General features: G+C 55.0%; 2 protein-coding genes across 2 annotated transcripts; both read left to right on the top strand.

The window, feature by feature from the left end:
* Positions 1 to 1,813: 1,813 nt before the first annotated feature.
* On the top strand, positions 1,814 to 11,155 carry TSGA10IP (testis specific 10 interacting protein). The gene is made up of 8 exons (XM_036929633.2): positions 1,814 to 1,954; positions 2,669 to 2,802; positions 2,905 to 3,617; positions 3,799 to 3,946; positions 5,875 to 6,045; positions 8,341 to 8,440; positions 8,650 to 8,774; positions 9,947 to 11,155. The coding sequence occupies exons 1-8, from the start codon at positions 1,826 to 1,828 to the stop codon at positions 10,068 to 10,070; spliced, it is 1,644 nt and encodes a 547-aa protein (XP_036785528.2). The 5' UTR covers positions 1,814 to 1,825; the 3' UTR covers positions 10,071 to 11,155.
* A 51-nt stretch (positions 11,156 to 11,206) lies between these two features.
* SART1 (spliceosome associated factor 1, recruiter of U4/U6.U5 tri-snRNP) lies at positions 11,207 to 27,077 on the top strand. Its single transcript, XM_036929621.2, has 20 exons — positions 11,207 to 11,584; positions 13,454 to 13,511; positions 13,898 to 13,953; positions 14,479 to 14,605; positions 14,725 to 14,830; positions 15,086 to 15,163; positions 15,284 to 15,383; positions 15,475 to 15,617; positions 15,710 to 15,916; positions 16,635 to 16,759; positions 16,836 to 16,972; positions 17,073 to 17,206; positions 24,283 to 24,456; positions 24,610 to 24,720; positions 25,030 to 25,117; positions 25,653 to 25,743; positions 25,852 to 25,987; positions 26,585 to 26,674; positions 26,763 to 26,884; positions 26,994 to 27,077. The coding sequence occupies exons 1-20, from the start codon at positions 11,272 to 11,274 to the stop codon at positions 27,010 to 27,012; spliced, it is 2,415 nt and encodes an 804-aa protein (XP_036785516.2). The 5' UTR covers positions 11,207 to 11,271; the 3' UTR covers positions 27,013 to 27,077.
* The last annotated feature ends 569 nt before the right edge of the window (positions 27,078 to 27,646 follow it).

Raw genomic sequence — 27,646 nt, 5'->3', positions numbered from 1 at the left:
AGTCATTAAATAAGGTCTATTAGCAATCCCAGTTGTGTGTAGTAGCCAAGTCTCTAAACTTGATGAGAAAATCTCTACTTCCCCAGCCATTTTGGCCCCTGCTGACATGGAGGGAGGGAGGTCGAGCCTGCCCCTTCTCCCTTCCCTCCTGCTCCCCCAATTTGAGGACACTCCACAGCTGTAGTGCAGGGAGGGAGGAAGGGAAGTGGTGCAGAAAGTTGTTCTTTGCTTGGTGCTGGGTAAGATGGCATCTTGCTGCCTGGGTGGCAGCTGTTTAAATCGGGCTCTCACCCTGGCTCCCTGGAGACTCCTTTATGGGCCACTGGCTTGACCGCATCTCCAGGGAAGCAGGCAGGCAGGCCCCCAAGCACAGACCCATGCTGTTGTTGGGTCTGCCAGATACAGAAGCCCTCTGGGCGGGACCACCTGCTGGCTTGCCACTGGCCAGTTCCCACTGCATTGTTGCAGCCTTCCTGGAGGTCTCAGGTACCCTGGCCCACTGTGTTGCCACACATTCCCCAGGTGGCTTCCTGAAAGCACTTTTAACCAGATTTTGGATTAGAAGGCAGCCCCCTAACTGCATCCCCTAAGGGGAGTCCTGAGACTCAGCATGATAGCAGCTCTTTCCAAAACAATCTCATCACAAAATTCCTCTTTCAGAATCCAGCCTTGATCCTTTTGTGCTCTTGAGGTGGCCCAGAGGTTTCAAGAGGGGCAAAATGGGTTCTTTCTATTTTCTTTAATATTTGGGCCTTGGCCAGCAGCAACTCACTTTGAAGTGTCATATCCACTCTATCCTAGAGCCTCAAGTGCAGCTTCCAGTATCCTCTCACTCTTCCATCATGCTTAGGACAGATCCAGGGTCCTAATGGCCACCAGGCCCCACACGACCTGACCCCTGAATCCCCACAGATGTTTAACATACCAAAAATATCAAAGGATATTACAAAAAATCATATGTTCATAAATATAAACACTTAATCAAAGTGAAAGCCTTTCCAGAAAAATATGGAAGGCCAAAATTGGCACAAAAATATAAAAATATCAATAGATCAATACCAGTAGAGAAAACTAAAATCTAAGACTCCGATGCAGAAGCACTCTGATAGAGACACTTACAGGAAGCTCAGCCAGACTTTGAAGGAACAGATGGTCCTTATCTTATAGCAGTTGTTCCAGAAAGCAGAGAATGTGAGAATGCTTTTTCCAGGATCATATTTGGGAGGCAATGAAGAATGAAGCCAGCAGACAATGAGCTAATAGAATAAAATATAGGGGAATGCCCCACGTAGGCATAGGAAAATACAAACCCCTATTCAAAATACAAACCCCTATTGAAAACATTTATGGATCTGACTGCATCAAAACTAAGGCTTTCTGTTCCACAAAGGCCCTCAGAGATAATGTTGACAGACAGCTGGGGGCAGCCCAGGAGGAGGGAGGAGGGAAAGGGGCCTGCCTCAGGTACCACCTGGCCATCTTCACAGGCTGTGAGGACCCTTCCAGATGGCCGAGTCCTTCAGTCCCTTTTACAGATAGATGTGGAAACATAGAGTGAGTGAAGGCAGGGGACTTGAACCAGGCCAATGAGCAGTCTGGCGAGAGCAGAGGCAGGACTTGGCCCTGGGTCTCTGGACTCCCAGGCCTGGGCTATTCCTCAGCATCCTGCTGAGCGATCTCCCTCCTAGAAGGAAGTTGACTGGCCCTTCCGGGCCTGCTTTTTGCCGGAGCCCTTGGTACTGGCTGAGGACTGGTTGCCATAGAGATGGTAGGCAGGCAGTTCCAAGCCTGGCAGATGGGGGTGGGGGTGGGGCAGGGCAGCAATATGCTCGACACCCACCAACAGGTGGTCAGAACTACATTGGGAAGACCAGGGCAGGACATGCGGCCCCAGGCCCCAGGGACAGCAACAGGGCTGCTAAAGCTTCTCTCAGGCATCTCCCAGGCTGAGGAGGTGAGGGAGACCCCATGGGGAATTTCCTACTGCCTGGGAGGCAGCTGGCCACCTGGGGTCATGGTAGGCCAGGGCTGAGAGAGGCCCCTGGGAAGGCATTAGGACTGGAGCTGAGGCGCAGGTGCGAGTCAGCAAGTCCTGAGGCGGGCAGGGACCAGAGCGAGGCCTAGGGGGCGTGAGGTGAAGACAAGATGATGCTCAGGGTGACTCCCAGGCTTCTAATAGAGCGATTCAGGCAACACTGCAGGAGAAGGAATTTCTTCCACCTTGGCTTAGCAAAGCCAGGGGCATTCGGCCTTGCTATGGGGCATTTGGAAGAGCTTTCCAGGGCCCAGGGACGGCAATGCACACTGGTGACAAATCTGGGCTCTGGGACAGACTCAGCATGTCAGGTCCTGACTCCACTTACCGGCTGTGATCAGTCAAGTGATCTCACCTATCTGAGCCCCAGTGTTCTCATCTGCGTGATGGGGGTGACGGCAGGTATCTACCTCTCGGGGCCCTTGGGCAGGTTGAATGCGTTAGTGTGTGAAAAGTCCTGAGCCAGTAGGTGTTCAGCAAATAGCAGCTGTTGCTCTTTGAACTTTAAGAACTGAGGTCATGATCAGTCCATTTTAGTGGTAATAAGGGGCCAGCCAGAGTGCACAGAAGGAGAGGGTGTGCGGTGGTCTAGGGACTGCTGGGAGCTGGGCCTTCTCTCCTGTTTTTGCCCAGGGGAGTCTTAGGAGTGGCAATGGTCTAACTCAGGGCCAGCAGCAGAGGTCTCGGAGTGCAGAGCAGATGGCGAAGGAGGACCGGAGGCCCAGGGGCCGGAACAAGAAAGGGCATGGCTCTGCGGAGGCTGAGGAGTAAGCAGCTGTGGGGCGGCCCCAGAGGGATGCTGGGTGTCAGGCCCCTCTGGAGGCCAGAACCTGATCCTGTCCCCTGCCCCCTGCCCTCTCTCTCCTCAGCCTCCTGCCCTCTACTTGGAAGCCCTCCTTCCCCTTCCAGTGGGCCTGGGAGAGCTTCACCACAGATGATCGGGCCCTGCTTCAGCCTGGCTCCCCCTCAGCCCCTGGCCACCATGCCCTGCCCTTGCCCCCAGCGGCCCCCCAGCACAAGTCCAGGCGCAAGTCCATGGCCAGCCTCCCGGAAGCCCATGGCTTCTGCTGGAAGACGGAAGTGCCAGTCCTGGAGAGGAGGCAGCAGCTCAGGGCTTGGGGCTGTGTCTCCATCCCTCCCAGCAAAGGACAGAGCCGAGAGCTGGGGTCAGACAGTGAGGGTGGCCTCCAGCTGGCTGGGCAGAAGCCAGGGTTAGACTTAGAGTCTCAGTTGGCCGCTGAGCTGGAAGCCTTTGGCGCTGAGGAGGCCGAGAAGGGTCTGAGCCCTGGGGAACTGCCCCGAGTCCCCAGGAGAGGCTCCATTTTGGAGAAGTGGTATGCAGCAGTGGCCGAGGAGGCCCAGGAGGGGGTGCCCAAGGCACCCCACAGGAGGAGGACCAGTTCTTGGAGAAAGGGTCGGAATTCTGGTGAAAAGGCCCCAGACGAGGGTGAACTGCAGAGCCCGGGGAGTGGCTCCAAAATCTTTCCAGGGCCACAGAGGAGGAAGTCAGGGGGCAAGAAGCTGGAGGGGCCATGGGACCTGGAAACGTTGCAAAGGCAGTTACAGCAAGACTTGGATTTTGGTGAGTGTGGAGCTCAGCACCTGGGGTTCCCAGGAAGCTACAAACTGGGGAGGGGGGTTGGGAGTCAGCAACCTAGGCCAGGAATTCACACCGGGCGAGGCTGTGCTCCAGACGCTGGGTGGTGGGATTTCCCAGGGGGTTGGGAGACAGGGGAGGCCCTGACTTGGCCCGCTGTGGGTAGGCTCTACGAAGCAGCCCTGGAAGGCTTTGAGGGCTGCTCGCCACGTCTCCACCCGGAGCGGGAAGGCCCACGCCTCGGTGGATGACGACGCTTTCCTGTTCACCAACTTACCTAACCGTTCCTTCCACAAACGGCGGGAGGCCACCAGGTAAAGTGGAAGAAGAAGGAGGGTGGGGGCCGAGGGCAGGGAGTAGAGAAGGAGCCAGTTCTCTGGGAGACACTTACTCATTCATCCTCTTGTTCCTTCATTTATCTATTCACCGATCTTCTGATCATCCAAATATCTACTGATTCGTCCACCCACCCATCTCCCCACCCACCCACCCACCCATCCATCTTTGTCAGCTTGGCCAACTGACTATTGACACAAGCCAGTTTTCATTCATTTCCCATTTTCTAGCCATCCATTAATCTATTAAGTAAGTGATTAATGCAATATATATTGAGTATCTACCCCTGGGTCCTCAGGATGTAAAAGGACTTGGCCCCAGCCCCAAGGTCAAAGTCTGCCGGAAAAGGAGACAGAAGGGCACAGCGTTAGAAGACTGTTACACCTGGGGTGTGAACAAGGGCAAGGGGAGCAGAGGGGGAGCCGGGGTGGGGAGCTGTGGGCACTGCCTGGGTGAGGGATGACGAGGGGCCGAACCAGCGGGAGGTGTGAATGCCTGGAGGGGGATCCATTCAAGGTATTTGGAGGCTGGCTCAGCAGGCCTTTGTGACCAGTTAGAAGTGGCAGGTGGGAATTTATTCAGCATTCTGATACCACCCCTCAATTCTTACCCTGTCATTCCCTGCTGGAAGTACTTCCATGCTGCCTCGTGCACTTGGGACAAAGCCCAGATTCCTTGGCGAGGAGGCTCCTGGCTCCCAGATCAGCTGGCCAGAGTGGCTGGAATGCCCTGTGCTTCCCCCCTCCACCCATTCCCCCAGCTAATTCAGATGCATCTTTTAACTCCCAAGTCAGGTGTCCCTCCAGGAAGCTCTCCTCTGTGCCCACCTCTGTCATAGTTCTTGCCAGACTGCATTGTAACGGGGTGCAGGGCTGTCTGTCCACCCCTGTGTACAGATGACTGAGGGCTCCCTGAGGGCAGGTGCCAGACCTTATTGAGCACAGCCTCCTTGTTGCCCTACACAGGACCTGGCACATAGTTGATGCTCAATAAATATGCACTGAGGAAGTGATTGCATCTATCCCTTTACTTATCTATTTGTCCATCTTTCTGTCTGACCATGGTTCAGTTATGCATGAACTTGCCAATACTGAATTTCTATGTTAGGCACTGCTCTACATGTTGGGGATACATTGGTGGTGAAAAGAACAGACAAGGAACCCTGCTTTCATGAGGCTTACATTCTACTTGGGAAGAAGGATAATTAATAAAGAGATGAACAAAATGTGTAGCTAAAAATGGAAAATATCTGGGATGTAGATGGGGTAGTCTCTTTCCCTGACATTTGAGCAAAGACCTGATTGACAAGAGCCAGGCATGAGATATGGGGGAAGAATGTTCCAGAAAAACCAAGGCGCCATCTGTTTAACCATCCACATCATTCCTCCATCCCTTTATCCATCCATTGATTCCACTGCCATTTTGTTTCTTTTTCCCGTCCATTCGTCCATCTGTCCATCCATACAGCTTTCCTTCAAACCAGCAGGCATTACCTGGCTCCTACCCAATACAGGGGTCAGTGAGGAGAACAGAATCTGGCCCCTGCCCTCAAGGAGAGCTGCTTTGCAAGGGGAAGTTAGTGATCAGGTGAGGTCTCAGGTGTGTGCCCTGAGCTCCGCAGGTCTGCACGCTCAGTGCTGGGGCGTACCGCTGGCCGGGGTGGGCAGGAGCCTGCCAGGAGGAGCATGGAAAGGGCCTTGAGCTGGGCCTGAGGTCTGAGACCCAGATGCAGCCCCTCTGTCCCGTCAGACTTCCACCACAAACTCCATTCCCCAGGCCCTTGGCTCACTGGGCTCCGCAATCCCTCCCTTCAGGCCCAGGCTCCCCTACCTGCCAAGTGGCCCTCGTGCGGCTCCTGCTCCCCACAGACTCTCCCATCCCTCCTCTTTCCCTCTCCCCATCCAAGACGCCTGCTGCAGGCCTGGGCGCGGGAGCAGCAGGAGGCGCAGCAGCAGGCCGAGCTGCGGCGGGCCCAGGAGCAGCGGGCACAGTGGCGGGTGGCCCGCTGCCTGGCAGCCTATGTGCCCCGGGGGAGCCATGGGCCAGGTGCAGCCCAGCGCAAGCTGGAGGAGCTGAGGTAGGCAGCCGGGGCTGAGAGGACCTGGTGGGGAGAGGGCAGCGGGCAGTGCCAGGGGGTCAGATGGAGTACCCAAGAGACCTTGCCCTCACTGTCCTGCAGGGCTGAGCCCCCACAGCCATCCTCCCGCCCGGGGAAGGCAGGCCAGGACATTTTGCCCCACTTTACAGCTAAAGACACTCCGAGGTTACAATGTTTTACATGCATGACCACAGTTTGAAATCTTGTTTATCTGATTTCAAGAGCCAGCATGCTTACTGTAAAAATTCAGATATTACTGAAATGGTTTATGTAGAATGTGAACAGCGCCTATGATCCCACTCATGGAGACAACTATTGCTCGTGGTCAGGTGGAGCCATCTATTTTATTCTCTTCCTATATTTTGATATTAAAAAAAGAGGTAAATGTGTATTTAAGAGCACATCTTTTTTAGACTCATAATAGGCCCATGAAGTAGGCATTATCACCAGTCCACTAATTCCATAGAGGAGGAAACCAGGGCTCAGGGAGCTTAAATCATGTGCCAAAGTCACAAATGAGCAGCAAAACTGGGATTCCAGCCCAGGCAGCCATTGGGCCACCCGGCTCCACTGCCTTTGAGTGCTCGAATACCCAATCTTTAGATAAAATGCACCAGATTCTCCCCCTGAAGCTCAACCCAGTGAAACAAACAACACAGATATGATCGCAAAGACCATTGACACTGAACACCTAGTGGGTGCAGCTGGCAACAGTGCAGCCCCTTCCACCCCTCATCTCCTTTCGTCCTGGGAGAAGCGCCAGGTCAGGGCGAATGGGCTGCTGCAGAGAGACACGTGGGTTCCTGCCCTGCAGGAACGCCGCTGAGAGCTCAGTGAGGCTCATCACCTACTCTTTGAGCTCAGTCTTATCACCCCTGACTTCACCAATGAGGAAACCAGGGCTTGGAGAGCTCAAGTGCTCTTGAAAGGAATCCCTGGCCAGTGATCCAGTAGATGCCTTCTTGGCAGACCTCAAGTTCATTTTGGAGCAGGTACAAAACAGGTGGCCCTGTTCTAAGGAGGGCACATGCCTTTTTTTCATTCTGAGATGATGGACAGGAATTACACCCATTGACACCACTTCCTTTCTCGCCCGAGGCTCCAAACCATGGGCTTTCTCTCAGTTCCAACAGGAATGGCATCAAGAATCAAGCAGGAAAAATGGGCATAACATCATGGGCAAGACAGAGACTGAATGCCGGCTCATGCTGACGCCCCCCCCACCCCTTGTAACTGCTATAAATTTCCTCTTGAATGGTGAAGACTCCTTTTTGTAGTAACTTCTGTTCCTGGCCTTGGGTTTTCAAGTTTATCTTTTTCTCCAATGGAGGGAGATTTTTTTTCCTGGCACATAGCCAAGGGGCCCAGCCCGGAAAACCAGTGTATTCCCATGGGGCCTGGCATGCTTGCTGGAGGTCCCAACGTGAGTTTCAGAGTCTTGTGTGTTTCTCCCCTGTCCTTCTGTGTGGGGATTTTGCCACTGCACCCCAGGGCCTCTCTTATGGGCTTCACAAAAGGATGCCTGGTTCCACATACGTGGCCAGAGAACCCTTCTTGCGGCCAGGATGCTCAGTGCTTTGAGCAGACACATTTCTGACAAGTGCACAAACTAGGGTTTTATAAATGGGTTTCTGCTTCCCCAGAGGATCTGTGGTCTTTCAGGGACATGTGCTTTCATTTGAAACACATTTCTTTAGTTCTTCTGTCCCATTTTCTAAGCTGTCTGCTTATAAGAACCACAGAGAGTGCTGGTAAGCTTGTCCAGCCCCTGCCATAGCACAGAGAAGGAAACTGAGCCCAGAGCTCAGAGCCCAGGGTGGAGCCTTGCCCAAAGCTGCAGCCAACAGTGGCAGTTTCCTCTTCACAGGGGCAGTGTGGGAGGGTGCAGGGGTGTGGACCCAGGGAGGGGAGGGGCTGAGCAAGCAGGTGCCCAGTTGCTCAGAAGCCAGTGCTGGCCCTCTTTGGGGGTCACTGGGAGCCTGGGCGATCCCTGGTTGTGCAACCTGCAGGCTGGGGCTCAGGGCTCAGTCTCTCACTTCCCAGCTGAATGACCTTGAACAAGTCAGTCTGGCAACCCTCTGAGCCTCAGGCTAAAATGGGCAAATAATTCCTACCCCACTGACCTCAGGAGGAACCCAGGGTGAGAATGGGGCAGAAATGCCTTTGTAAGATAAGGGCGGGGAGGACATGAAGTCCTTGGTGAGGATGAGCGGGCTCAGGAGTGGGGAGAGTTTGTGTCCATGCTTAGCTGCCCAGAGGCCCTTTTTCCTGCAGGCGCCAAGAGCGACAGCGCTTTGCTGAGTACCAGGCAGAGCTGCAGGCCATCCAGCACAGGGTGCAGGCCCGGCCCTACCTATTCCAGCAGGCCATGCAGGTGAAGCCCAGCCCCTGGGCAAGCAGGTGGCTTCCCCGACAACAGCGCTTCTCGCTGGCTGAGTGGGTAGGGAAGCAAGGTGGAGGGGGCTCCCTTAGATGGGACCCTGGGTGGCTGCCCCTTGGAAGCCCTGGGGCCCCCTCAGTACTCAGAGCCCCAGCAGTCCTCACTGGCCCCGGTGCAGAGTGGGAACACTTGTCTCTCCTCAGGCCAGCGCCCGGCTCGCTGTGACCCGGCGCTTCTCCCAGGTGCTGTCAGCACTGGGACTCGATGAGGAGCAGCTGCTGGCAGAGGCAGGCAAGCAGGACATGGAGGGCTCCTCCAGGAAACCCAGGTGAGGCCGTCTAGCTGGCTAAGGAGCTGGCTGTTCCTGGCTGTGGGGGGAAGGGGTGCCATCACCAGAACTCTGGGTCCTGCAGGATCTTCCCCAGCTGTCTGCTGCCTGCTTCCAGCCAGAGGTGGGGGACGTCTGGGTGAAAGCTGAGGGAACTCTGTGCGCAGCCACATCGACCCCACCCAGATCTCAGTTTCAGGCTCACCCTGTCTGCCCTCCACCCCTGCCTGAAGTCTCTGCCTAGCTCTAACAGTCAGCAGGAGCTTCCCCAGGCCCTGTCCTCCACATCACCTGAGAAAGGCATGGCCAGGGTTTTTTGCCCCACTTCCCAGTAAGGAAACCAAGGACTCACGGAGCAGGGCCTTGCCCAAGGATGCAGCAGTAGAGCTAGTCGGAAAGAATCTGCAGTCATCCAAGTGGCCAAATGCCCAGTCCCTAGTATGAGCTGGTGCCATGCCATATGTAGTGTCCCTTATGCTTTAGGACAACCTGGTGCAGAACATAGATTATAAGGCCTGATTCTTAATAAAACTGAGGCTTGACATAAGAAGAAAACAAATCCTACCATTTGCAACAACATGGACGGAGCTAGAGGGTATTATGCTCAGTGAAATAAGCCAGGCAGAGAAAGACAAGTACCAAATGATTTCACTCATATGTGGAGTATAAGAACAAAGGAAAAACTGAAGGAACAAAACAGCAGCAGAATCACAGAACCCAAGAAGGACTAACAGTTACCAAAGGGAAAGGGACTGGGGAGGATGGGTGGGAAGGGAGGGATAAGGGGGCAGGGGGAGAAAGAAAGGGGGCATTATGATAAGCATGTATAATGTGGGGGGCACAGGAGGGCTGTGCAACACAGAGAAAACAAGTAGTGATTTTACAGCATCTTACTTCGCTGATGGACAGTGACTAATGGGGTATGTTGGGGGGACTTGGTGAAGTGGGGAGTCTAGTAAACATAATGTTCTCATGTAGTTGTAGATTCATGATACCAAAACTAAAAAAAAAACAAAAAACTGAGGCTTGAGGAGGGGATGTCATTCGGAGTTACACAGCATGAGTAAAATTTGAACCCCCATCATCAGTGACTCCTACAGCCCTGTCTCCTGCGTGGGGGTGGGGAGTGGCAGAACCCAGTGACTTCCGTGTGTGTCTTCTTTGTCTTTCAGGAGCCACAGGTCAATGGGAGTGAGAGTGGAGCATTCCTGTGAGAGTCCCCCAAGGACAGAGCCCACCTGCAGCCAGCCGAATGGGCATTCCACCCCATGCCCAGCCAAGGAGTCCAGCCCCTGAGATGCATTAAATGCCTTCTGAGAAGTACAGTGTGAGATTTCTTGTGGTGACAAGAGCCTTTGTGCTGGGAATAGGAGGTGGCAGGTGGATAGACGGCTTGTCCCCACATCCCCCAGGAGCTCTGGATGTTCTGGCTGCCCCTGCCCAGCACACACAGCTGTGCTTTTGCTCCTGCGCTTTTTGTGAGTGGTGGGACATCTCACAGAGCAACAGCTGCCCTCCACCCCCACCTCAGTCTCCAACAATTCAAGTCTCCGAGAAATTCAAGAGTGAATAGGGCAGAATGGGCCTCTGTCTTTGAGAACTTACAGCCTGGTTTTTAGGCAGAGGGTGGGAAACGGGACCTTTAAAGGGGCACATAGATGAACACCGTAACACATGGGCTGCACAAGGCCGCCAGATCAAGTAACTGTGGAGTCAGTGGGGGTGGGTGTCAGGAGAGATTGTAATACCTGGGCTTTTAACAGTAACTTCAAGTTAGAGACCTCTCCACAAGGGAAAAAAAAGCTCACACAGAAATGTACCAAATTTTGCACTCAGTTTCAGCGCGTTCACAGACACACAGAAGCGCATCTGGAGCTCCTTAGTTCACAGAACGCAGGTTAAAACCCAATCTGAGGAACGTGAGAAGGCAGCGTCTGCTGACAATACTGGTTGTTGGGGCTTGAAGGCTCGGCTGTGGAGCTGGTGTGTGTGTGTGTGTGTGTGTGGGTGGTCTCAGGAGAACACGCTGCGATGTCCAACATCTGATGGAGCCACGCCCCTCGAGGGTCCACTAGGAGGACGCCTACTGGAGCGGCGGGCGCTGTCCACGGTAAGTCCGTGAGGCAGCGGTCATCCAGTGGCTCGGGATGTGCAAGGCGAGAATGGCGACGGAGCGTTTCCAGCTCCGGGGAGGCCCGACTGGATGGCCTCCGGGCCCATAGAGTTACAGGATCCCGTCTTCGATTCACCCGGTCGGTTCACTTGGAGGGGCGCCCGCGCAATGGGACCCCTGTCTCAAAGACCGCCACCCAGCCCCAGGCGGCTGCCATCTCGCCGCAGGGCACCGACTCCCATGAGCCTTTGGGGGCAGTCTCCGAGGCGAACGACGGAAGCAGCCTCTCTTGGTTTCCGACTGCGGCTGCCGGGCGACCCGGAAGTGTTCCCATTTTGCGTCGTCGGGGCTCGGCGGCGACCGGGCTCGGGCAGGCGTACCGCCATGGGGTCGTCGAAAAAGCACCGCGGGGAGAAGGAGGCAGCCGGAACGACGGCTGCGGCCGGTGCTGGGGGCGCCACCGAGCAGCCGCCGCGGCACCGGGAACACAAAAAGCACAAGCACCGGAGCGGCGGCGGAGGCAGCAGCGGCGGCGAACGGCGAAAGCGGAGCCGGGAGCGTGGGGGCGAACGCGGGGGCGGGCGGCGCGGGGCCGAGGCCGAGGCCCGCAGCGGCGCGCACGGGCGGGAGCGCAGCCAGGCAGAGCCCTCCGAGCGGCGCGTGAAGCGGGAGAAGCGCGATGACGGCTATGAGGCTGGTGAGTGGCGGGTCAGGGCGGGACGGGCTCCGGGCGGGGGGTCCTGGGTGTGGAGGCCCAGCACCCCAGGGTGAGGCATCCCCCAGGCTCTCTTTGTTAGTGCTTAATAAAAGGCCTTCCGAAGGCTATTTGGGGTTAACGTTTGTCTCTCTCTACTAAGGCCGGTGGTGATAAGAGATTCTCTATTTTCCTCAATTGGCATATCACAAGCCCTCAATAAATGAGTTGAGTGAATGAATGAATGAAGTGGTACCAGCATGTGCAGACGGAAGAAGAAACCTGATATTGGGCAAATCATGTAGGGTTCATAGCAGAGACATGAGGCTGTAAGATAGGCAGGGGTCCGAACATGAAGGGTCCTGTAGGCCCTGTTAAGAATTTTGTTCTGAGGGTCATAGAGAGCCATCTATTTGAGCTGGGGAGTTGATACTCATTTTGCAAAGGTAACTATTGATAACTGGGTCAAGGGTAGTCAACACTGGAGGCCAGGTGAGAGGGCTGATGGTAGCCTGCAGAGGGCAGCAGCGGTGGGATGGAGAGATGTGGACAGACTGAAGAGGTGTTTTGGAGGAGGAATTTACAGATACCTGGATGAGGGTGGGAAGGACAAGAAGGAATCAAGGATGATTTCAATTTCTGTGCAAGCAGCTAGGTGGGTGGTAGTGTCATTACTGAAATTGAGGAGTTTGCAAAAGGAGCAGACTTTGGAGGCGGAGAGATAATGAATTCAGTTTTGGAGTCCTGCATTTGCTGTGCATGAGAAACCCGGGTTTGGGCTGCATGGAGCCTTTTGGGAGTCAAGAGTATTTAGGTGGCAAATGAAGTACTCTTAAGAGAGTAACAATTGAGGAGCCACGTCAGTAAGTGGAACTCGAGATATGCTAATATTTTAGTAGTAGGTGGAGCAAGATGTTATGTACAAGGAGATATAATATCCAAAAAAGCAAGAAAACTGTACAATCTTGTATCATGGAAATTGTGGGCAGAGAGTATTGTTAGGAGTGATCAACAGTGTCACGTGCCACAGGAGAGCTCAGCAAAACCAGAGCTGAAAAGAATCTGTTGGCTTTAGAAATAAGGAGGCTGGTGACCTTGGAGAGAGCCGAGAGAAGTTGGGATTCAGAGCCCAGTTGAGAAAAAAGGGGAAGGAGGGAGGTTGTGGGGTAAGGATGCAGGAAGGATGAGTATGCTGTGGCAGCTGGTTGGGAGCTCCATCTGATGGCGTCTCCATCCAGCTGCTGTCTCTGGTGTTCAGTCAAGTAATATGCTATTTGTGAAGTGGATGGAGGAGGTCTGAAATGCTTCTTTATCCTCTGTGACCCCAACATCCATCACAGAGCAGGTACCCGTGTGTTGCTTGACTGCAGGAATTGCAGAGGAACACAGTCATGCTGCCAACACATTCCATGCCCTGTGGGGAGGAGCAGACCTAGAAATGACTGACTGCTGTGGAGTTCAGAGCAAAGCAGTTTATTTTGATCAGTAACTCAACAGGATTTCATGGAGGAGGTGGCATTTGATCTTTGCATTTGCGTACGATCTCGGCAAGTCAGAGTGAGGCCAGGGAGGACAGTGCAGGGTGAAAACATTGAATACACAAAAGTGAAGAGGTATTGAAGTGAGGGCTGCAGAAAGTTGGACCCTTTGGGTCAGGAAAGGAAAGTATATAGAGAGGTGGGGTTCTTAGAGACTGGGACTTGGGGAGAAGGAGCTGCTGGCTGGAGGAGGGCTGCTGCTGAGTGGCCCCTCAGCAGAGTCCAGGCGCTGGTGAGGGGCCCTCATCTTTGGCCCTGCAGCTGGAGCCGAGGATGTGGCTTCTTGGCCCTGTGTTCTCCTGAGGGCCCCTCACAACACTTCTTGTCCTCCCAGCTGCCAGCTCCAAAACTAGCTCAGGAGATGCCTCGTCACTCAGCATTGAGGAGACCAAGTAAGTACCGCCTCCCTTGTGTTTCCCCTCGTTTCTTCTGATACAGGGCTTCTGGGGCAGCTGCTTGTGGAGGCTTTCCCACACTAAAGTGTTCTGTTTGGAGTTGGAAGTGCCATTTAAGTTACCTTCACCAATTGTTTGGGTATAGAAAAGGACACTAAGATCCAAGAAGGATGGCGACCCACTGGTTAGGGGCAGGCCAGGCCTTGCACCCTTGTTCCCTGATCTGGAGGCCAGTGCCCTCCCCAGTGCCCTAGGCTGCTTGAGTCAGGTCTTGCACTTGTGACCACTCAGTCTCATCCTGTTTTCACCCCCATCTGTCCAGAAATGCATTTGATGGCCCCATTTCTTTGACAGCTTCTAACATGTGTATCTCTGGTCTTCAGTAAACTCCGGGCAAAGCTGGGGCTAAAGCCCTTGGAGGTCAATGCCATCAAGAAGGGTGAGTGTTGGGCTGAGGGCCGGGGTACAGGAGGGCGTTTGGTTAGGGGAGAGAGGCCATCTGAGAGGGTCTTTGAAGAAAGCAGAATAAGGGCACAGATTCCACACCACCTGGTGGTGGCGTGTGTGCTTGCTGATAGGCTCAGGGCCCTCCTTGCTGTCATAGCGGGCATCTGGGACTCAGCTTATTCTTTAGGCTTGAGTAGTTGGCACTGCATGCTCACCCTGCCTAAGAGGTATCATTAGCTGGGTTGAGGAATGTGCACAGTCGTTGCAAACTGATCTGGGCTTCACAGGGGGTCAGTGTTTTTTAAAAGCATGACTTGAGGGGCTTTGGAAGGTGTAGAGGGACCCGTCATGCTGTGTGGGCTGGCACTGAAGGGTGGGGATGTAGGGAGGTAAAGGACTCATCCCCCTCTCCTGCCTCTTCTGGTGCCCTGAGCTGGAAGGGGGCAGGGTGAGTGGCTCCCTCCTTTCCCCACCAGCCATGGGCAGGCATAGCCTCATGTCTGGGCCCCCCTTCCAGAGGCGGGCACCAAGGAGGAGCCCGTGGCAGCTGATGTCATCAACCCCATGGCCTTGAGACAGCGAGAGGAGCTGCGGGAGAAGCTGGCGGCTGCCAAAGAAAAGCGTCTCCTGAACCAAAAGCTGGGGTGAGGGGGCCCCCACCAGGGCGGGCAAGGGAAGGGCCAGGGAGGCAGCCAAGGAGCTCCATGAGTCCAGGTGGGGAGCAGAAGCTCGGTTCCCAGAGGGTTACTTTCTTCCTCTTCAGGAAGATAAAGACACTGGGGGAGGATGACCCCTGGCTTGATGACACTGTGGCCTGGATCGAGAGGAGTCGGCAGCTCCAGAAGGAAAAGGACTTGGCAGAGAAGAGGGTGAGCACATGGCAGCTGAGGGTGGTTGCTCAGTGCGTCTGGTGGCCTGACTGGCCGGTGAGGCAGGAGGCTCGCCCTTGGGCGGTACGCCTAGGCTCAGACAGGGAGGAGGTCTGTGGTCAGCGGCGTCCGCTGGATTCTTAGTGACTTGCCTAGAAGGCCTGCTCTTTTTGACCTCCTGCCTGGTGAGCCCTGCGCATCTGGTGAAGCTGAATGGCCTGAGGTCAGAGGTCACCCTTCCTCCCTGTCCCATAGGCCAAGCTGCTGGAGGAGATGGACCAGGAGTTTGGTGTCAGCACCTTGGTGGAGGAGGAGTTTGAGCAGAGGCGGCAGGTGAGGCCAGGGGGGTGGTGGCTGGGGGGTGGGGGAGGCACTGCTGTCCTTGGTGCCGGGATCCTGAAGCTGGGCGGGTTAGGGCTCCTGATGTGGCGGGGTCTTCCTCCTCCCTTCCAGGACCTATACAGTGCCCGGGACCTGCAGGGCCTCACCGTGGAGCATGCCATTGAGTCCTTCCATGAAGGAGAGACTCTGATCCTCACCCTCAAGGACAAAGGTAGGTGGAACTCAGGTGTCCTGGTTGGGGGCACAGGCACTGCAGAGTCAAGGGCAGGTGTGAGTGGCCGCCGCCCCTGCCCTGTCCCCAGGCGTGCTGCAGGAGGAGGAGGATGTGCTCGTGAATGTGAACCTGGTGGATAAGGAGCGGGCAGAGAAAAATGTGGAGCTGCGGAGGAAGAAGCCTGACTACCTGCCCTATGCAGAGGACGAGAGTGTGGATGACTTGGCACAGGCAGGCCGGGCAGCATGGGAGCTGGGAGGTGGTGGGGACTGGTGGCTTCTCAGGGCCGGGCTGGGTCCCAACCTGTTCCTCTTGCCTTGCAGCAAAAACCCCGCTCTATCCTTTCCAAGTACGACGAGGAGCTCGAGGGCGAGCGGCCTCACTCCTTCCGTTTAGACCAGGGCGGCATGGCGGATGGCCTGCGGGAACGGGAGCTGGAGGAGATCCGGACCAAGCTGCGGCTGCAAGCGCAGTCCCTGAGCGCGGCCGGGCCCCGGCTCGCCTCTGAGTACCTCACGCCCGAGGAGATGGTGAGGCCTGCGGCTCCCGCCCACGCTTTGTGATTGGGGCTGTGATTCCTCCCCCTCGGGTCACTGCTGCTAGAACAAGCTCAGGAGGGAGGCGGGATGTTCATAGGGTGCGTGCCCTCGTTCTGAGCAGGAGGTGGTAGCTCTGGGGAGGTGCTGCGGGGAGGGAGGGGTGTGGACAGAACGGCGACTGTTGAGGCAGATGGTCCTGAATCGTGTTCAGGCTCTGCCACGTGGCCAGCTGGTGCCTTGGGTGAGTCATTCAGCTGTGACCCAAGGTGTCCCACTTGAAATGGAGATGGCAGGAGCCGCCTCTTGAGGGCTGTTGCAGGGATTGTTATAATATGGGTAAGCAGTGGTTTGACAGCTGTGTGTGGGGTTTGCATTTGGAGTGATTCCATGAACACGAAGGTGCACAGCTGGCTCAGTAGATTGCTTGGCTAAGTGGTCAAGAGCAGGACTCTGGAGTCAGAAGACCAAGATTCAGAGTTCTGGCTCCCACTTCGGAGCTGGGTGACCTAGGGCAAGGAACTTAACCTCTCTGTGCCTCAATTAACCTTATCTTACAGCTGGGGTGAAATTGTGCCCACTCTACACGTTTTTGTATCTGTGAAGTACTTAGGGCAGTGGCTGGCACAGAGAAATGCTAAAGAAGTGTTCGTCTTGAGGGCTTGTGGCTGCCCACCTTCCCCATCTCACGCCTCTCCTTTGCTCCTGGAAGGTGACCTTTAAAAAGACCAAGCGGAGGGTGAAGAAGATTCGCAAGAAGGAGAAGGAGGTGGTCGTGCGGGCTGACGACTTGCTGCCTCTCGGGGACCACACTCAAGATGGGGACTTTGGTTCCAGGTGAGCGTGGTGGACACGGGTGCAGCGTGTGGGCTGGACCGGCCTTGGGCCAATGCTCACAAGTCGTCTTCCCCAGACTGCGGGGCCGGGGGCGGCGCCGAGTGCCCGAGGCAGACGAGGACGCCCAGGAGGAGGAGGAGGAGAAGGAACCCGTGCCTCAGCCCCCGCAGTCAGATGACACCCGGGTGGAGAACATGGACATCAGTGACGAGGGTGAGGAGGTCCCAGCCAGCTGAGGCAGGCAGAAAGGGTAGGGACAAGAGCCAGGGTCCCAGGAGATGATCTGAGCAGGTGTCTGCTATGTTCCCACCAGAGGATGGGGGAGCAGCCCCCTCTGAGTCCCCAGAGGTGCTGGAGGAGGACGAGGCAGAGCTGGAGCTACAGAAGCAGCTGGAGAAGGGGCGCCGGCTGCGGCAGCTGCAGCAGCTACGGGACAGTGGGGAGAAGGTACGGGGGCTCTGGAGGCTAGGCACGGGCGGGTGCAGGCGGGCACAGCCTCTGCAGGGCTGGCGCCTGTGGGCGGGTGTCCGTGGTGACCTGTGCTGAGCACAAGGGCCTCTGCCATCACAGGCAGCACCTGCATCCCAGTGTGGGCACCCTGTGTTCAATACCGTGTTACTAGAGGTGCAGGTTTTGGCAGCATTTTCCCTGTCGGAGGTTTGAGGGTTGAGTCCCCGGCTCCCCTCCCTTCTGTGAATGTGGTGTGCGTAAGGCCTTGTTGTGGGAACTGGGAGGTTGCTGTGAGCAGGACAGCCAAAGGACTCTGTGTTCATGGCTGCCTTTCCAGCTGGGGTGGGGACAGCAGTGAACTTGTGAACGTGTGAACGATGATTTTCTACAGTGATTAGAGCTGGGCAGACAGTGCAACAAGAAGACGGAGGATGACTGGAGGCTTTGTGTCCTAGATTGGGTATTTGGGGGGGACCTTTCAAGGGGTGACGTTTGAGCTGAGACTTAATAGTGCAAAGGAGCCAACCTTGCAGATTTGGGGTGGAGGTAGAGTGGACAGACTGGGCAGTGGGGACAGCAGGTGTCCTTAGGAGAAACGGCCCTAGAAGGCATGAGGACCAGGTAGGCTGGAGCAGAGTGAGGGCGTAGTGGTCTGAGCAGAGGTGGAAAGGTCAGTAGTGCCTTGAGACCATGATCGTCACTGACCCTCTCAGCCCTAGCATGTTCTGCACTAGCTTAAGTGCTTTGTGTGTTGATTCATTTAATTCTCACAGCAACACTCTATGAGGAAGGTTCTGTTATCTCCATTTTACAGATGAGGAAACTGAGCCACAGAGGTTGGCAAATTGTCCAAAGTTACATGATTGGTAAGTGGCAGAGCTGGGATTGGAACCGCCTGACTTGAGTCCACACTTTTAACCATACAGCTCCCACTGAGGGAGAGGGGCTAGAGAGAAGCTGGGGCAGTGAGCCCAGGGTGCCCACCGCGTGGGGAGAGGGGAAGGCACAGTGTTTGCTAAAGGACCAGATAGCAAATATTTGCGGCTTAAGGACTTACGTTTCAATGGCAGCTCCTCAGGTGCTCTGCTACTGTAGCAAAAGCAGCCACAGACGTGTTTGTGAATGGGCACAGCTGTGTCCTAATAGAACTTGATTTATAAGAACATGGCGTGGGCCGTAGCTGCCCACCCTGCTCTAAAGATCAGGGAAACAGAGCAGGAGCTGAAGGGGGTATAAGTTGGGGAAATTTTTCTTTTTCATGCTTAATAGTTAACAGCAGTTATATTTAAAAACTATATTTAAGAATCAGAGTTTATGGCTGAAAGGACTGTAGAGGTTATGTAGCACAGCGGTTCCCAGTCTGGCCACAGTAATATCACCTAGGAAGTTTTTTACACATACCTGAGCCACACCACACAGCAATTTACATACAGAAAAGTTGAAAGAGTATTATAATGAACACCTTTATGCTACCTCTTATATTCAGTAAAAATAAACTTTGTCCTAGTGTTTTCTCTCTCCTTGCACCTGTTTTTCTGAGCCACCAGAAATAAGTTGCAGACGCTGACACTTTACCCTTGAATACTTCAGCAGGCGTCTCTGAAAATAAGGACATTCCCCTACATAGCCTTTGCCTTACGGACTCCATAAATGCTATAAAATAGCCAGTCCATATAACAGGATTTCCCAGTTATCCCCCAGATGTCTTTTTAGTTTTTGTTTTTACCACTATCTAATCAAGTTTTACACCCTCAAAGAATTTTTTCAGTCAGTGATGGAGATTCTAGAGTACAATACTAATCCAGAAGAGAGAGAAAGAAATCAAAGGTGAAAGAGGAGAAAGGAGCAGGTCCTTAGGAGCAAGGCCCGGGGGGTGGCTGAGAGAAGCCTCCTTTCATTCTGGGGGGAGCTGGGTGGGGAGTCAAGGCGGCTGCTGCCTGATTCTCTCTGTGTTTCAGCGAGGAGGTGGCAGGGCCACGGGCTGAATGTGGCCCTGGCACCTCCTCCTTTGAGGAGAGGTGGGACATTTTGAGACAGAAGATCAGGCACACCATGGAAGGAAAGGGGGCCTGCTGGGCGGTGTGGCCTGCTCACTGGGGATTAGTGGGCACCCCCGCTTGCAGTGGCGGTCATGAGTTTAAAGTTGGCTGGTTAGCACGTTTATGCATTTCTGTAACCTGTTCAGCTGCTGCCCACGGTCAGCTGAGTAGGTGACATCTAAGACTGATCAAGATTGGGTTATATAGGGAGAGAGAGGCAAGGTAGTTGATGTGTTTGCAAGGGAGGAGGGACTACTGCGGCACAGACTGCAAACTGGAGGGTAAGGGACGTACGGCGGCAGGGGAGCCGTAGCCCGGAAGACGTGGGAAGGAGTTTTCATGAGAATTGTTGGGCTGAGGTGGAGAAAGTAAATGAGCTGGAAGTTAGGATGCAGCAGGAGGAACACTTGGAAGCAGAGTGAAGGGAAAGGTCCTCGGTGGTGATGAGTCAGTGCAGTCCGATCCCTGGAGGGAGCCGCTGGGGAAGGGCTGAGAACCATCTTTAGAGGCGAGGAGGCCACGAACCTCTGGGGCAGTTGGGTGGGCCGTTTAGGTTGTGGAGGTCGCCAAGAGTAAAGAGTGGGAAAGGAGAGGCAGCTGGGCAGCTGGTGCTGAAGCTGTAGGTGAAAGAAGAAGCTGCCAGGAGGTTGGGTAGTGCCAGGCTCAGGGCATAGCAGGTACCCGCCAAACACCAGATGCCGTGCTGCCGCTGGGGTCATCTTGGGGACCAAGGTGGAGCTGCTCTCTGCCCTAGCAGAGTTCACAGGGCATAGGAGGGGGTGCTCCTCTCAGCAGCAGAGCTTACCAAGTGCCCACTCGGCAGCAGTGAACGCAGTGCTGGGCAGCATGGCGCTCTGTCCTCCAGGAACTCTTCCAGCGCAAGGGGACAGAGTAAGAACATATCAGAACCTCAGGTCACAATAACCACTGTGACGAGAAGTACAGAAAGGCAAGGCCCAGAGAGGGGTCGAGGTGAGGGGGCGCTCCTGTTTACACCGGGTGATCAGGGAGGGCCTCTCTGTGGAGGTGACCCCTGACCCACGCTCCAGGTGAAGCCCCTGTGGCATCTGAGGGCATAGTTATGAGCTGAGGGGGGCTCAGTACCCAAGGGCCTGGGGGCAGGAGCCACTGGGCTGGCTCAGGAAGGTCACTGGGGCTGCGTGGCTGTAGGGGTGGGAGGGAGGGAGGAGTGCTGGGCAGGGTGCACGTCTGTCTGGTGGAGGCCGGGCGGAGGAGGCCCCGCTGTTCAGGTGAACATTTAGCCACTAGAGGGCCTCCATCTGAGTTCTTTTCTTCCAAGATCTTCTGGCTGCTGTGTAAAGACAATAAACATTACAGGGGAGGGGGATCCGTCATCGTCCACTCCCGAGATGACGGTCCTCTAGGGTGGTAGCCATGGAGATAATGAACAGTGGTTGTGTTGGGAATGAATTTTGGGGTAGAGTGGCAGTATTTGTTGATGGAGTGTGTGGGATTGTGAGTGGGTAAGAAAAGGATGACTCCTAGGAACTGTGACTTGAATGGCTGGCTGATGGTTGGGCCATTTACTGAGGTGGGAGAGACCAGGGGAGGAACAGGTTTGGAGAAGAAATCTGGTTTTAGTTAAGTTTGAGAGGACTCTGTTAGATGCAATTGATATTAAGTAGGCAGTTGGACATAGGAATCTGAACCTCGGGAGTGGCTAAGCCGAGTTAGAAACGGGAAGTCATTGTGCAGATGGGGTTTCAAGCCATTGGGTTGGACGGAATCACCAGGAGAGCAAGGAAGGGTAAAGGCGGGGGAGCCTGACAGGGGGGTCAGGGGAGGAAGGCGAGAGCAGAGGCTCTCGTCCTGGGAGCCACATGAAGAGAGGAAGAGAGAGGGCAGCTGGAACAGAAGCTGCAGAGAACTCGGATATCTGGAGGATGAGATGCCCTGTGCATTGGGCAACATGGAGGGCACTGACGCCCTTTGTGAAGCCACCTCTGTGGGTGGTGGGAAACGAGGGCCGGGTCAGGCAGGCTTTGGCAAGGTTGCTGCCTGTAAGATTAATGGATGGAAGTCACCTGTGTTTCTGTATACCAGCAAGAGACAGAAAGGTAATATTTAAAAAGATACTATTTATGAAAGCAGTAAATAATAATACAGATAAAGAGTAGAAAGCAATATGGATAAGAAACAATCAGGGTAGCAACAAAACCAAAAGGGTAAATGATGTACAAGATCTATGTGGGGAAATTATAGTCTGTTTTTGAAAGACATTAAAATAAATAGACATACCGTTGTTTTAATCAGCTCAGGCTGCCATAACAAAATGCCACTGGCTGACTTAAACAACAGAAATGTGTTTCTCATAATTCTGGAGATATTCAAGATCAGGGTGTGGGCAGGTTAGGTTTCTCTTGAGGCCTGGCTCCTTGGCCACCTCCTCTCTGTTCTCACATGGCCTTTTCTCTGAGTGCCCACATCCCTGGAGGGGTACCAACCTGTTGAATTAGGTCCCCACCCATAGGACCTCATTTGGCCTTAAGTTATCTTCTTAAAGACCCTGCCTCCAAATACCATCACATTGGGGGAAGGGCTTTAACATAGGAATCTCAGAAGGTTAATAGATAGAACTCTACTGCTTTTTTTAAAAATTAAGGTATCATTGATAGACAGTCTTATGAAGGTTTCACATGAGCAACATTGTGGTTACTACATTCCCCCCTATTATCAAGTCCTCCCCACGCCCCATTGCAGTCACTGTCCATCAGCGTAGTGAGGTGCTGCACAGTCACTAATTGTGTCCTCCATTGCTGTACTGCCTTCCCTGTGACCCACTTATATTATGTGTGCTAATTGTAATGTCGTTTAATCCCCTTCTCCCAACCCCTTCCTTTTGGTAACCCCTAGGAGTCCATTGCATTTTAAAGATGTCTGTCTCCTCAAATTAATTTAGAGGTTAAATGCAATTCCAATAAACATCCCAGTAGGGATTTTGTTAAACTTGGCGAGTTGATTCTAAAATTTACATGGAAGATGAAGAGGCCAAAAATAGCCAAGGTACTGATGAATAGTAAGGTGGTGGGATTTACTCTAAGAGATAACAAGGCTTCCCACAGTCATGGTAGTGAAGGCGGTGGGGCATTGGCGTGAGGGTGGACTAATAGGGCTGAGGTCAAATAGATGCCCAGGAACTGAGCTACCACAGGTGGTGTTCCCCTGGGAAAGGGGGCTCAGGTCAATAAACAGTGTTTGAACAGTTAGTTACTTATTTGGAAAAACTGAAGTTGAGTTTGTACCTCACACCTTACACAAAATTCACTTACAGATAAAGGACTTCAAAGTAAAAACTCAGTATTTCAGAACAAACTGACTTACAGAGAGATTTTTTAAGATAAGTGTAAAGAATACACTTTGAAAGAATAAACTTTTTACTTAGAAATGGAGAACTTAAATTTTCTTTAAAAAGATACCACAAAGAGTGTAAAAAGGCCAAAAGAAGACATTTACTTGCCCATATACATAACCATCAGTGTGTTGGTGTCAATAATATATAAAGAACAAAAAACGACAGAACAGAAAAATAGGCAAGAGTCCTAAGTAGGCAGTTCACAGAAGTGGGAGGATAAATGGCTAGTGAAGCACCCAGTTAGTGATCCAGGAAAGGTGAGCTGAAACAGTGACACACCGGGTCACACTCATACCATTTGACACAGATGTCTTACAGTATCAAATGTCAGGATGCAGAGCAGCCGGCATCCTTATATACCTTCCCTCAGGGATGTGGGTGAGTCAGATCAGAATGGGGTATGTGTATGTGTGAAGCGTGTGTGCCCCTTGGCCCAGCAGTCCCCAGTCCCCTGTGTACCCCAGGGACGTGTACTGGCAGACATGCTTGTAGCTGCATTGTTTGTGATAACAGAGAAGATTGTCCTCATGCTTAGATAACTAGACTTAAGAGTCAGAATGTGGAGAATGATTCAGTAGTGAACAGTTCATGAACCACAGCCACTCATGTCAAGATTAATCTTAAAAAAGATGTATTTTTAAAAAAAACCATAGAAGAATCATACAGTATGATTCAGAATACATGTTTTAAAAATACACAACAAAAGCACACAGTGTTCTTGAAAGGTCTTTTGTGTGGTGAAACTATAAAGAAAAGCCAGTGAATTGTGACCACAAATACAGGGGGAGGAGATGTGGGGCTTGACAGGGTGTTCATGTTGCTTAAACTGGTTGATGGGTACATGGGTGTGTGTTTGGTTTTTATTATTCCTTAAAACACATGCGTGTGTGAGAAAACCTATGTTTACGATGACATTCATTTAAAAATAAGAGTGAAGTAACGGAAGGAAAGGGGGTGCAGAAGTGGATGTGGTGACTAGAAACTTCACCGAGAAGTTTGCTTTCGGCAGAGCAGTGGGCCTGTGGGCTAAAGGGGCCTTTCTAAGCTGGGAGGCCCCAGGTAATCCTTGTGTGCTGGGGGGACAATGTGGTAGCGGGAGGGAGGGATAAAGTCTGGAGTAGAGTTTTGAGGGGCTTGGAGCCATGCCAGGTGTCAGGGCGGCCTGAGGGAAGAAGCAGGGCTGGCATGTGCCATGGCAGGAGGGCAGTCAGGGGATGTGGCTGGTTGGGGGACTCAGCACTGGGGGCTCATGGCCCTCTCCCTACCCTGTGGCCCCAGGGAAGGGGTCTGGAAGAAGTGGGCTTTTTGCCAGTCCTGAAGTGGGAGATGGTTGGCCGAAGAGTGGGTTGGCCAAAGAGTGGGTGGTGCAGGAGGCCCTGGCCTGCCTCGGTCCTGGAGGAAGGCCTGTGGGGCTGTGTGGGTGCTGGAGAAGGGCGGGCGTGGGTGGTCACCAAGGGCTGGAAGATTGTGGATACTAACTCGGGGCAGCCAGAGTGACCGGTGATGCAGAACAGAGGGGTTAGGGGAGGCACAGACCCGTCAGAGGGCCGGGCAGTGGGAATGGCATGTCTCACTGCCGCTAGGGGGGAGCAGGGTTCGTGGGTCCCAGTGGCACCACCCCAGAAACTGCTGGCTTTGCCCACAGCTGCCCCCTCCCCCAGGTAGTGGAGATCGTGAAGAAGCTGGAGTGTCGCCAGCGGGGCTGGGAGGAAGAGGAGGATCCAGAGCGGAAGGGGGCCATCGTGTTCAATGCCACGTCAGAGTTCTGCCGCACCCTGGGCGAGATCCCCACGTATGGGCTGGCTGGCAACCGGGAGGAGCAGGAGGAGCTCATGGTAGGCCCCCCCATGCCCCTGCACCTACGCGCCTGCCCTGCCCTCGGCTGGGGCCCAGTGGGTAGCAGTGCCGTCCCGCCGGCCCTCCGGGTGAGCCTCGGGCCGGCTGCTGTGGCTGGGCTGCCCGCGCTGACCCTGGCCTCTGTCCTCCAGGACTTTGAGCGGGACGAGGAGCGGTCGGCCAACGGAGGCTCCGAGTCCGACGGAGAGGAGAACATCGGCTGGAGCACAGTCAACCTGGATGAGGAGAAGCAGCAGCAGGACGTGAGGAGGGCCGGGCGGGGTGGGGGGGGGCAGGAGACCGGGGCCTGGTGGGCAGGGGGCCTTGAGGCAGACGCAGGCTCTCGCCGCAGCGCTGCCTGCCCAGGCTCAGGGACCTTGGCAGGTCGGTCAGTGTCTCAGAGCCTCCATCTCCTCATCCGGAAATGGGGTCTATCTGCCTGAGAGTCACTGTGAGGATTATATGGGGCATCTGGCACGAGCTGGTGCATGAAAGGGCCGGTCAGGTGTGGTGGGCAAGGAGAGGCCGCGTGGCCCACTCACCACCTCCCTCACCGTGGGTCGCTCCCCCAGTTCTCTGCCTCCTCCACCACCATCCTGGACGAGGAGCCCATCGTGAATCGAGGGCTGGCAGCTGCCCTGCTGCTGTGTCAGAACAAAGGTAAGGGGCCCGGGGAGGCTGCGGACCTCGGTAGGGCCTGGGTGATGCGGCCGGAAGATGGGTGGGTGGTGGCAGACAAGGAGGGGCACGGCCTCCTCCAGTCCCGCCTCTGCCTCTCTGACTCCAGGCGCTGTCCCAGTTCTGGGGCAGTCTCGGTAGCATCTGGCCTTTTTGCTCTGTGTCACCCCATCTTGATGGCTTGGCTCACGTAACCCCCTGCAAAGCACCCTGTTCACCCCTCGAGGCTCGGCTGGGGAGGGGTGGGGACTGAGGCGGCCCAGGCTGTGGCTCCGAGACTCTTTCTGAAGGACCCCAACTCTGCCATTACTTGGCCAGTGGTCCTTGACAAAGGCCAGATTTCTCTGAGTCTCCATTCCCTTCGTCTACAAAATGGGCCTGATGTCTTTCCTCCCACAGCACTGCTGTGAGGGCCCAGCGGTGCCCACTGTGCAGGTTGGGGGCAGCAGGCCTGCCCTGGGGGCTGTGCCTCTCTGAGGGTGGGTGGCCTGGAGTCTCACTGCGCCCCTCTCCCCAGGGCTGCTGGAGACAACGGTGCAGAAGGTGGCCCGGGTGAAGGCACCCAACAAGTCCCTGCCTTCTGCCGTGTACTGCATCGAGGACAAGATGTGAGTATGGCGGGTGCCAGCAGGCCGTGGGGCTGGTGCCAGCTCAGGGCTGCCAGGAACCCAGCAGGGTGGGTGGCGCTTGCATTGAAGTGCCCTGTTTGGGGCCAGGGCCATTGATGACAAGTACAGTCGGCGGGAGGAGTACCGTGGCTTCACCCAGGACTTCAAGGAGAAGGATGGCTACAAGCCTGATGTTAAGATTGAGTACGTGGACGAGACTGGCCGGAAGCTCACACCCAAGGAGGTGAGCAGGACCCTCTGACGGGGCCGCGGGTGACTGGGTCCCGGAGAGGTGGTGCCCCTGCCCTTCCCAGATGAGGCAGAGCTGCACCCACGGTCTCATCCGGGCCGTCCCCTGGCCGGGGGCCTGGCAAGGTATTGGAGTGTCTGTGCCTGTTTCTGTCTCGGGGGGCGCACAGCAGTCCCTGTCACAGGCCTGGTTCGGGATGCCACACAGGTGCCTTGGTTTCTGGGTGACCTGCTCTGAGGGCTGCCATTCTGCAGGCAGCGTCCAGGCCGACTCCGGCTGGCGGCCCTCACCTCTCTTGCTCCTCTCTGAGTCCCATCCACACTCTTCCCCACACATTTCCGGGCTCGCTGCCTTCCTCCCTCCAGCCCCGGGCCCAATGCCTGGCCTGGCCTCCACAGGGCAGGCCTCACCCCACATCCCAGGCACCCCGGTCAAGGCACACCCATCTCCTGGGCCCCTCTCCCCCACTGGGGGGAGCCGGGCTCGGTGCCCTTCCCCATCCCCACCCCCACCCCTGGGTCCAGCACAGGGCGGGTGAATCCCCACCCCATGGGGCGCATGTGCACTGAGGGCTCTGCCCCACGTCCCCAGGCCTTCCGGCAGCTATCCCACCGCTTCCACGGGAAGGGCTCAGGCAAGATGAAGACAGAACGGCGGATGAAGAAGCTGGACGAGGAGGCGGTGGGTGCCTGCGGGGACACGGGCTGGCTTCCGGATCTGGTGTGCTGGGCCTGCTCCTGCTCTGTGCTGACTGGCCTTGATCCCGCAGCTCCTGAAGAAGATGAGCTCCAGTGACACGCCCCTGGGCACCGTGGCTTTGCTCCAGGAGAAGCAAAAGGCCCAGAAAACACCGTACATTGTGCTCAGTGGCAGCGGCAAGAGCATGAACGCGTGAGTGGCGGGCTGGGGTGGCAGTGGTGGGAGTGGGCTCAGGGCCCCCGTGCTCACGCAGAGGGAGGCCTGCTCACCCCGCAGCCTCACACTCCTCTTCTCTCTGCAGGAACACCATCACCAAGTGAGGCCGACCTACCTTCCATCCTGTCCCCACGTTTAATGTTAAATAAAGTTCCCTCCTTATTTTTTCCTCCCTAGTCCTGGTGCAGATTCCAGGGTTAGACCTTGGAGGAGAGGCAGGTGGGGCCAGAGGAGCATGGCAACACTTCCCTTGGGCAGGCTCTGCAGTTTGCTGTGGGACCTTAGGCAAGTCACTGAACCTCTCTGAGCCTTAATTCTGCTATTTGTGCAATCAAAACACCGGAGGTCTTGTGGAGATTAAATGAGCTCATTCATCGTTCATTCATTCACCTGGAATTCAGAGGTAAGCAGGACCCCTCTGAGGTGGCTCAGGGTCCGGCCCCTGCTGAGCGAGACCAGGTCAGCAGATGACAAATAACTAAACAAGCTAGGGGGAGAGAGCTGTCCGCCTCTAAGACTCTCCCTCCGCCCCCCACCCAGCCCCAGCCGGCCAACGGGAAGCCAGAGCTCCATTTTCCCAGCCCGCCTCCCCGAGCGTCCCTGGGGTGGCAGCGCAGCTTGTCTGAGGTCCCTGTGTCCTCTGCAGAGTTGGCCTTCTGGTAAGAGGTGGAAAGGTGGGCTCTGTCACCTGGACTCTGCCAGCCTTCAGTGCCACCCAAGTCACTGCCCTTGTGGGGC

The sequence above is a fragment of the Manis pentadactyla genome, chromosome 9 (genome assembly GCF_030020395.1).
Source record: "Manis pentadactyla isolate mManPen7 chromosome 9, mManPen7.hap1, whole genome shotgun sequence".
NCBI classification, from domain to species: domain Eukaryota; kingdom Metazoa; phylum Chordata; class Mammalia; order Pholidota; family Manidae; genus Manis; species Manis pentadactyla.
The sequence above is the reverse complement of the archived record's forward strand: the minus strand, read 5'-3'. Positions and strand labels throughout refer to the sequence as shown.

Excerpts from the sequence above, each read along its gene's own strand:
- TSGA10IP (XM_036929633.2), top strand. The coding sequence starts at position 1,826 with ATGCTCGACACCCACCAACAGGTGGTCAGAACTACATTGGGAAGACCA. Across the intron at positions 1,955-2,668 it reads GCATCTCCCAGGCTGAGGAG|GGGAGTCTTAGGAGTGGCAA; the intron begins GTGAGGGAGACC and ends GTTTTTGCCCAG. Across the intron at positions 6,046-8,340 it reads CGCAAGCTGGAGGAGCTGAG|GCGCCAAGAGCGACAGCGCT; the intron begins GTAGGCAGCCGG and ends TTTTTCCTGCAG.
- SART1 (XM_036929621.2), top strand. The coding sequence starts at position 11,272 with ATGGGGTCGTCGAAAAAGCACCGCGGGGAGAAGGAGGCAGCCGGAACG. Across the intron at positions 11,585-13,453 it reads CGATGACGGCTATGAGGCTG|CTGCCAGCTCCAAAACTAGC; the intron begins GTGAGTGGCGGG and ends TTGTCCTCCCAG. Across the intron at positions 25,744-25,851 it reads TACTGCATCGAGGACAAGAT|GGCCATTGATGACAAGTACA; the intron begins GTGAGTATGGCG and ends GTTTGGGGCCAG.